The 9,347-nt window shown below is 42.5% G+C and overlaps 1 protein-coding gene across 4 annotated transcripts in view; it reads right to left on the bottom strand.

Annotated features, from left to right (window-relative positions):
* Window positions 1-3,271: 3,271 nt before the first annotated feature.
* PPP4R3B (protein phosphatase 4 regulatory subunit 3B) overlaps window positions 3,272-9,347 on the bottom strand; it is a 34,583-nt gene continuing 28,507 nt past the window's right edge. For 2 of the 4 annotated variants that reach the window (XM_075267590.1, XM_075267593.1), the window contains exons 11-16: window positions 8,901-9,059; window positions 7,971-8,140; window positions 7,074-7,213; window positions 6,237-6,421; window positions 5,871-6,073; window positions 3,272-4,977 (exon numbers count right to left, since the gene is read on the bottom strand). In XM_075267590.1, the coding sequence (XP_075123691.1) occupies window positions 4,882-4,977; window positions 5,871-6,073; window positions 6,237-6,421; window positions 7,074-7,213; window positions 7,971-8,140; window positions 8,901-9,059 (953 nt within the window). In that variant the 3' untranslated portion in view covers window positions 3,272-4,881. Of the gene's footprint in view, window positions 4,981-5,870; window positions 6,074-6,236; window positions 6,422-7,073; window positions 7,214-7,970; window positions 8,141-8,900; window positions 9,060-9,347 lie in introns of all 4 variants that reach the window. The other 2 variants (XM_075267589.1, XM_075267592.1) reach the window with 1 other exon arrangement.

The following is a 9,347-nucleotide window of genomic DNA, read 5'->3' as shown; positions in this document are numbered from 1 at the left end:
AGGAGTAGACCGAACGCTGTGGAGATGGGAATGGAGAACCACTTAGGGCATGTTGCTGGGAGAAGCAGCTAGTAGCCAGTTCCGCCAGTGGCTTGTGGCGTCGGTCACTGCAGGGGGCTGGTGAAGACTTCGGATGCTGGCAATATGACCACCAGGTGTTTCAGTGCCTGGGGATCTTGGCTGGGGACCGGGGAAGCGCTTGAAGGCCTCTAGTGTTGTGCCCTGGGGGCAGAGTGGACCCCGGGGTGCCTTAGACCACTGGGCATGGGAAACCCACTGGTTTTGGGCACATTGCGTGGCACTAGTTTACACCTTTTTGAGCACCCCACTCCCTATGCCTGGTTTACCAGTGCGGGAGAATTTTTATAGATCCGGCGGTAAACCGGGCCTTGACTGGCACTTTACCACTTATTTAACTGTTCTTCACTTCTTTTGTCCACTTGTCACTGTTTTGTGTGTCAACGAAGGGATGCTGTACCCTTTTAGGACACCCCCGACAGTCGTTTGGGAGGTGAAGACTGTAATGGGCTTCCCTCCTGTCTCTTTGGTGATCCGCCCTGGGTTGACTGGGGCGGACGCTGGTATTTGGTCTGAGTCCAGGAGTATCCTAGGTGGTGGCAGCCCAAGGAGAAACTGGACGAAGGGCAGTCCCTAGTACCCTAGGTGGTGGCAGCCCAAGGGGAAAAGGACGTTTGAGGACTCGCTGCTTCGGTAGCTTGTCCGCTGGTACTCAACCCACGCTTGGTGCCTTTTGGGCCTGGTGGGGAAGAGTACAGTCGGGAACCCCCTTCCCTTTTGGGAAAGGGTACGTTTTTGGCTAGCATCCTGAGCACGTTTTTTTTTTTTTTTTTAGTGGCACTCCCACTTTTTTCATGCACTGTGGTGTTTACGTTGGCACTGTTTGAGGCCTTCGATAAAAAAAAAAAAAAAAAAAAAAAAGCTCCAGGGATGCGGAGAAAAAGCACTTTTATTCTTTATTCACGAGACCTCGGGCAGAGCAGACCTTGAACCCATCTCCGGAAGAAGACACGCAGAGAGACGTTCCTGAAAAGGATGGAGGCGGCGCTGGAGATTTCTCTCGCAGCATTGGGACACCCCCAGTGCTGTTTGAGCGCTGGGGACCACCTCCAATACAGAGAGAGAACTCATTTGCATACAGACAAAAACCAGTATTTCTACCGAACAGTGGAGTGGAGAGGAGAAGACATCTAAAAGGTAGGAAAAGAATAGTCTTTCTTGAGGCTATTCCTACGTGTGATTGAGAAAAAAAAAAAAAAAGTGATTTTAATGATAGAATCCCTTTAAACTAGCTTTGAAATACTGTGTCTTTATAGGGCAGCTAATAAAGGTTCCCTTTTCTTAATTATAGAGCATACTGAACACTCCGCTCTCCGAGGTCAAACTTAACTATATATCTATGTTGCTTGAAGTGACTGTGCACTTGAGGAAGGACTACCACATGTCCGAAACGCGTTGTGTTCCATTTGTTATTAAAGAAATTTGTGTCATCTTCTGGGTGAGCGCTGTTCTTCAGGCTGAGCATTGTATCAGGCCGGCCCCAATTTTTCGTTAAACTTGACTATATGACAGCTTGGGAATAGGACCTGGAGACCACCCTGACCCCAGCTCAGTGGACCAATTGTTGCAAGTTCATTAGGAAGGTCAGTTGGCAAGTTACCCTTATGGAGGCCTCTTTAAAAAATTCTCCACAGAACCTATTAGGTTCCTTCTAGATCCCACATTTTTTTTTTTACCCTACGATCTCACCCCTTTGTTTTTGAGGTTGTGACGTATTAGGTGATATTTTTCATATCTAGTGAACTTGCCCTCTGGCCCGTGACTTCTGTATATCTATCCATAAGATGATGCAGCAACTATCTGGACAATTTCATTGTCTGCTTCTGTTTCTCTACTTGTCCTTAAGCCCACTACTCTCATATGCTCAATACAAATTACTACAGTATATATTGATGGCAGAGCAAATCGCCCCTATGTTTCACTGACAGATGTCATTAGATGAGTCAAAAAAAAAAGAAAAAAAAAAGTTAATGCTACCATCTCTGATACCTGTCCACATTTTGATAGGGTTTGGTCACCCTGGATTAATAGGTCCAACATGGGGTCTGTCATATTGTCGCCAGTTCTAGTTTATCACTGGGATTGTATTAGGTCTCTATTTCTTCACTTAGACAGGATCCCCCTTTCCCCTTAGACATATGCACAATATGGCTACCCATACCTCCTCTCACTGTTTTTTTATTGCACTCTGGATTTGTCATATCATTGTGTCATATTCCATAGATTTTGTCTTCAGGATTGTTTGTATTGTTATCCTTTTATCTACTTTTTTTGTTGCACTTCGGTTATTCAATAAATCAGCAAATCCGCCTGTACATGGTGCAGATTGTAAGTGTCATCACAGTGCAATATACAGATGGCTCACAATGGCCTCATAGCAATAGGCTTGTTGAAAAAGTCGGGCATGATGTTTAAGGGAGCTGCCCCTAGAGGGCAGCAAACAGAGGCACTGATTTCCTATTTACATCTTGGAAAACAGATTTGCATATTTTTCACATAATTCCCCCAGTGCAGCGAAAAAGGCTTTGGTAAGTCTCCATACACATGTGAAGGTGATCTCTCCTTAAAGGGGCTCTATCAGCAAAATCCTTTAAAAAGGCTATTCAGGCACCGCTAAAGTTATATTAAACTACCCCCCCCCCCCCCCCCCATTTTAAAATGTAAAACCCTAAAACATAATGTGATAAACTTACCGTCCTCCTCCGGCGCTCGCAAACTGACATTGCATAAAAAAAAATGGCCTGGGCGCATGCGCAGTAGCATGCTGCTTCTACTACGGCTACTGCGCATGAGCGCAGGCCTTTTTTTTTTTTTTTAAGCAATGTCAGTTCGCGAGCGCCGGAGGAGGACGGGACCCAAGGACATCGGAGGAAGAGGAAGCGTGGATGAAGAAGACGGCGCACCCTGAATGCCCGCCCACCATGCACGTTCGGTAAGTTGATCACATTCTGTTTTAGGGTTTTATTTTAAAACGAGGGGGGGGGTAATTTAATATAATTTTAGTGGTGCCTGAATAGCCTTTTTAAAGGCTATTCACGCATATGTGGGGCTCTATCAGCATGATTTTGCTGATAGAGCCCCTTTAAGGATTGAGAATATCCCCAGAAAATGGCCTCTGTAGCATTCGCACAAGTTCCAAGAGGAGAAAAGCAAAGACGGCGTACACAAAAAACACGAGTAAAAGCAAAACCTATGGAATTACAGGGTCACATTTTAATTCCTGAATTTTACAGTTCAGCATTAATATCACCACATGTATACAAATGGTGTAAAACAAGTACAGTGGTATTTAATACAAAATAAACTTCTGTATTTTTATGGAAAAAAAAGAACTATACTTCATATCTACACAGACGGCCCATCTTTCCAAACAATAGCTAAAATTATAATTAACTACAAAAAAAATCTCCAAAACTGGGAAACTGCTTCAACTATTATCAGGAGAAACGGATCTAGAAAGTGTCACGAGGGTGACGGTCAGCGAGGACTGCGGCTTCTCCGGGTGTCTCCGAACAGTAAATTCAAGTGAAGGAGGGAACACTTTTCTTCAGCATGATCTCAGATCATATATGGGGGGGTGGGGGTGGGGGGAGGATTTAAAAATATTTACACTTCAGTTGCTACTAAAAGTCAGACCAAATTGTTTTCCACAACTCGACCGGTTACACTGTATCGGCTGCAATTCACTTCCATCCGTGGAATGTGCTCTGAATTGCCGTATAGAAAGGGAGTGTACGGAAAGCAGCAGCTCTCCCTTTACACCCTTGCCGAAGGTCATAAAAGGTGCATATATCAGTCTTCCCCGACACTATGAAACAAAATGGCTGATGGTAACTCATTGCTTGCGGTGTTAACCCCTTTGGTATATTTGTTTCTTGTATAGCCATGATGGTTTGAGCACTTAAAAAAACTGGAATAGGTCATTTCATATGGACTAAAACAGCTAATGGCGTCAAACCAAGGAAGCTGAATGCTAAAGGAAAAAAAAAATTATAATAAAATGGGTAAAACACACTGTTCATAGAATAAACACGAAAAATCGTAACACTGCAAGAGATTGAGGCACTGGTTAGGAGGTCAACGGGCAGTTTCCAGACTAGTTTTGGAAGCTACTGATCCTTGGCATCAGTATTTCTGGAAGTGCAGTATGCAGGACGGGCTACTTATTACTTCTGTTCATTCTGACTTCAGATTTTAATAAAATACACACTGAAAGATTCTCATTCTTTTTTTTTTTTTCTCATTTTTTTTTCTTCTTTTTTAAAAGTTAACATGCACTACGATGTGTCTCCCCCATCCCATCCCTCCCCCTCCTCCCATCCCTACTACTGAAGACGGGAATTAAAATTTACAAAGAATGGTCCCAAAGTTAGATCAGAATTCGTTCCCTTCAATTTCTTCTTATAAAATAGGCGATTAATAAAACGCTATGGCCAGCACCATTGAAAATTAAGATTACCGGTGTGCAACTGAAAAGCTTTCAGTTTTTTATTGAGTCTAGCTGACTGACATCTTGGGGCAACCCTGCAACGTTAAAGTGTGGCTTTCTAAGTGATCCATTCTGTCCCCTTCCCCCAAACACAAGAGAGACTGGAGCAGTTGTCTTGGTTGTCAAAGCTAATCCATCATATTGAAACCCTACAAGAATTTGTGAACACTTGAAGGGCTTCCATGAAATCTTGCCATTTCTACCCTTCTAGTGGAGTTTGGCTACTTCCGTATTATTCGAGGGAGAAAGCTTCCTGACTCACACTAAGCTCAGACATCAGTTGCCGTATTAACCCAAAACTAATAGTTGTTAATTTACGATCCCAGCCTAGGTCTTTTCCTTGGAGATGTGTCTTCCTCCTCCTCCTCTTCTTCATCATCAGGGTAATCCACCAGCCCGATCAGACTTCCCTGCTGCAGAAAAGATAGTGTTAATTACTGACGCATGTACAAGATGTACCTACTGTATATGACGCAAGCCTGGGGATGTAGCTACCAGCAGCTTCTAGATGATCTAAAGCTGCATTTCACATGTATTTCTTCAGCAACACTCAGTAGACATAACTACAGTCAATATCAAGACTTGCCACAAGTTCTGGGTATCCTCAAATTATGACCGACTTCAAGACTGTAGTTGAAAAACTTGCGGTAAGTGCACCACCTACATGTAGGTTCTTGGCTGTTTAAGAGGTTAGTCACAAGATGGAGCCTTGTGATCAAACTCTTACAAGACAAGAGTCTTCGAGAAGAACAAGAAGCAGGGGCAGCAGTTCATCTCTGTGGAAGTCTGGGCTGTCTCTTCTCTATGAAAGTAAGGGCCAACTGCAAGATGCTCTGTGGGAGGTAGGGGGCAGCCTAAGTGGCTTTGGTAGGGGTAAAATGGCTGAGGATAAATAAAGCCTACATCTGAGGTTTTCCCTTATAAAGCCTCTAACTTTGTGCTCTCCTCCTTGCAAGGTATTTTAGGACAAACATATGTTTGATACTGTAACTATTCTAACTACGTTCTGCCATTCCTGTTATTCCTCCTGGAAAGTGACACTATAGGGACTCCGCTCTGACACCCACTATTCAATGTATTAATCAATTTATAAAAAGAATAAAAAACAGAGGGAAGGCACAAGACAGCACTGAAAAAAAAAAAAAGAAAAAAAAAAAGATGCTGATGCAGGAATAAATTATTACTTAGAGAGACGCCATCGCTGCCATTTTTAACACCCTAGATAGCTAAACAAAAATAAAAATCTGGCCTTGATGCCCTTAGCAGTCACAGAGCCGCGTTCGTTTGCCTGTGGCCATCTCACCTTTGTAGATGTTACTGTAGTCGATAAACTTGTGTTTTTGGAGGATGAGCCATTAGATCCTGCTGGTGGGGTCTGAGCGGCCACAGATTTACTGTTTGCACCATTTGCTCCATTAGCTGAACTGGCAGAGTGAGAAAAAGTGAACTTGAATCCTCCCACGGACGTCCTCTTTGGAAGATTCTCCTTGTCTTCGCTTTCTTTAGCTATGAGAGGCGGAATACAAAAGAAAAATGTTAGAAATAGAAAACACACAGCCAGAAAACAATTGTAACAGCAAAGAAAGCTGTTAAAACTGAAGACCTGACCCATATTAGAGTAACTTTCATGAAAACCAGCCATTCACTAGAAGGTAATCCACACATCTACCTTTCTTTGTTTCCATAAATTTTTCATAACTGTCAGGAAAGTCATCTTCAGTCTTAGACTTTTCAATAGGAGGTACGACAGCTTCGCCTTCTTCTTCCTCGTCTTCATTAAACCATAACTCTTCATCTTCATCCAAAGCTCTGGCATCTCTTCGGAATCTGTTGCTACGCAGTATAGATGGTACACTATGGAGGAAATATATTAAAGGCAACTGATGGCATAACAGAGAAGTGATCTCATAAACACTCAACTATTCCTAAGGTTATGTTATGTTCACTTTTGTAACGGAGGCAACATTTATAAAAAAAAAAATGGACAAAATGGAACTTGTGGCACTATTATACTTGTTAAAAGGCTGGACCCCATGACAGGAACGAGAGAGACCTTATTACAGTTAATAGTCAGACAGATTTAGGTCTACGGAAGATACCCCATTAAAGTCTATGGGGTCTGCGGGTGACTGTGGGTAACAGATGTTTTAGCAGATGGGTCCCACAGTGGAGACCGGCATAGTATGTATTACACTCTCAGGGACATCATTACTTAAAAGCAGTGTTAATAATATCAAAAATATTCAAAGTATATGATGCCAGGAACCCAGTTTACATCACATAAGCATATAGAAAGCCTCAAGCACATGGCAATATTATGACTCCATTTCGTCTGGGGACACTGGTGACACTAAATACAGAAGTGTCATATCATGTCCTGGCCTGTGCGGTAGTGCAGAATGTGATATATCCTCATTGAATGGTTACACAGCTCCAAGGCCAACTAGAACCAAAAAGGAAAAATGGGACTATAAAGGGAACACCAGATGTCATGCGGCCACCTCACCTGTTTAGTTTCTGGCTCTGTCTGTCTTTTTCTTGCTCGTACTTGGTCTTCAGCCCCTTGAATGTTTGAACGTATTCAATGGACTCGAGAGCTTTATAGAAGTTATCCACTATGTGCGCCGTCAGAGACTTTATGTCTTCCTACAATGGAGAAGAAAAAAAAACATAGCTGAAATCCAGATCTCGTCACTAATAAAGTGGATCTTTAGGAAATCACTGGTTTAGAAATGAAAGAACAGAAAAAAGGGCGTGCAGAAAAACCAGAGATAATCGGCCAAAATTGTACAAAAGTGGCCTTATAGAGGGTGGTCTTGTGGAGAGGTTTCATTGTAGTCTGAATGTGCTGAATGCAAAGAGGAGGAATTGCTGAGGATGGGTGAAACTATAAGTGGGGACTATCTAAGTAAGGGATGTATATACTGGATTTCCCACTGTGGAATTAGACAGAAGATCTGCAGGGTTTCACCAAATCTGCCATCGATTGTAGTCATGCACAAAACTTGAGTTGCTGTGATTTTTGCCACTATAAGTATCCGCAGATCCCAAGTTAACATGTCTTTATAGCAATATTACAAATATGGGTTCACATTCTTACTTGATCCTATCGATGGCCATCACTTAACTAGCCTATACTATAGAATGCTGTAAAAATGGACCTACTCTGACAGTGCTGGGACCTGTAGTTCCATGTGAAGTATAATGAAGATTATAGAAATTGATCTGGAACAATGTCCAATGAAAATATGATAAGCCGCAGAATATTCACACACAGTTTTCCCTATTGGAACAATGGGATTATGGGAAAGGACAGTATATAGAGCAGTCCCCTGTTTCAGCGAGCGTGTCTTTGTTCTCCTGTGTATGGCTATAGTGAAGCAGAGTTGGAGTAGTCACTTACCACTCTGATGAACTCAAACAGCTCTATTATTGCAGAGTTTAGCAGGTTGTATCTGGTTCCATTATCCAGCAGGGCGTTAATAACTGGCTCAAAAAGGTTTCCCTTTATTATATACCGGTTGTAAAATTCATCCTTCAAGCCGATGATGCGCCTCATGAAACGTAAAGCACCTAAAATATATACAATATATGGGTAAGATGTACAACTACAAACATATAGACATAACCAGACCCAAATTCAGCTGAAATATACCCCCTACACCAACAAAATATTTTCTGAGTCTACCCGGTGGGCACAACAAATAAATGCACAGCCTTAAGGACTACCGTCATATGGCACATTTTACCAAGGAACGTGTAAGAAGCCTACTGTTTAGTAAGAGCAACTAGAATTTGGAGGGTGGTATACTATAGCATCCATTTGGAAATTGTACCTTAAAGACAGCTGACAGCTGTATAAGATGGATGCCAGTATAGTACAATCTAGAACGTTTTGCCATATCCAGGCCACACAACCAATACTAGAGCAGAAATACATAGGAAGGAAGCGGTTAGGCCTGAGCATGAACAAGCAGGACCCCATCCTCAAATGAAGAACGAGTCTCCGACCTGGAAACCATTGTACTTTGACTCCAGTTACATCCCAGTACCTGTAGTTTGGACTTCTGGGTACTGAGATGTTACTTATGTACTGAGTATATAGCACTCAGGGTGCTAAACCCCTTTGGTTGTGATCAACACTCCTTGGATGAGAGCCGACGAGTCAGAGCTCAGCCGAGTACTTCTGCTCTGGTGGGTAGGGGTCCACATCAACCAAAAGTTCTGGCACCTCAAAACTTATGAAACAATAGGACCCCTTCATACATTTCTCTTTCCCTTGTGTACTGGGCTTATAGCCTATTCAGAAAACTGGTAATAGAAGACGACTTACAGAGTGCCAAAAATGTATGTTTGGAGTTCATGAGTATTAACACTCTTCGGAGTAAATCCTTGTTCATGATGTAGTTTTTGATGTGATACGTGTGGTGTTCTACACAAAACGTCAAGAGCTCCAGTATTAATGCAAGTAGCTGAGCCGTCTGATAGTTATCTGGAATACAGAACATAAAATGGCATCCATCAATAGACACACAGAGCACCTGAAACGGAACGTAATCCAGTCACAAGGAAAATCTGTAGGCAACAAGGTAAAAAAAATAAAAAAATAAGGGGAGCTGGGCACGATTATACTTGTGGGAAAATATTCAGTAGAACTTGGATTTTATTAATTTATGTCTCTGGAGTCCAGTAATTGGTTCTACGCAGTGAGCGACTACCTACAGTACAGACATCCAGATGTACAGCGGGTGGCAGCTAAGAGCGGAGAGAAATTAACATA

Source organism: Leptodactylus fuscus, chromosome 3 (genome assembly GCF_031893055.1).
Source record: "Leptodactylus fuscus isolate aLepFus1 chromosome 3, aLepFus1.hap2, whole genome shotgun sequence".
Taxonomy (NCBI): domain Eukaryota; kingdom Metazoa; phylum Chordata; class Amphibia; order Anura; family Leptodactylidae; genus Leptodactylus; species Leptodactylus fuscus.
The sequence above is the reverse complement of the archived record's forward strand: the minus strand, read 5'-3'. Positions and strand labels throughout refer to the sequence as shown.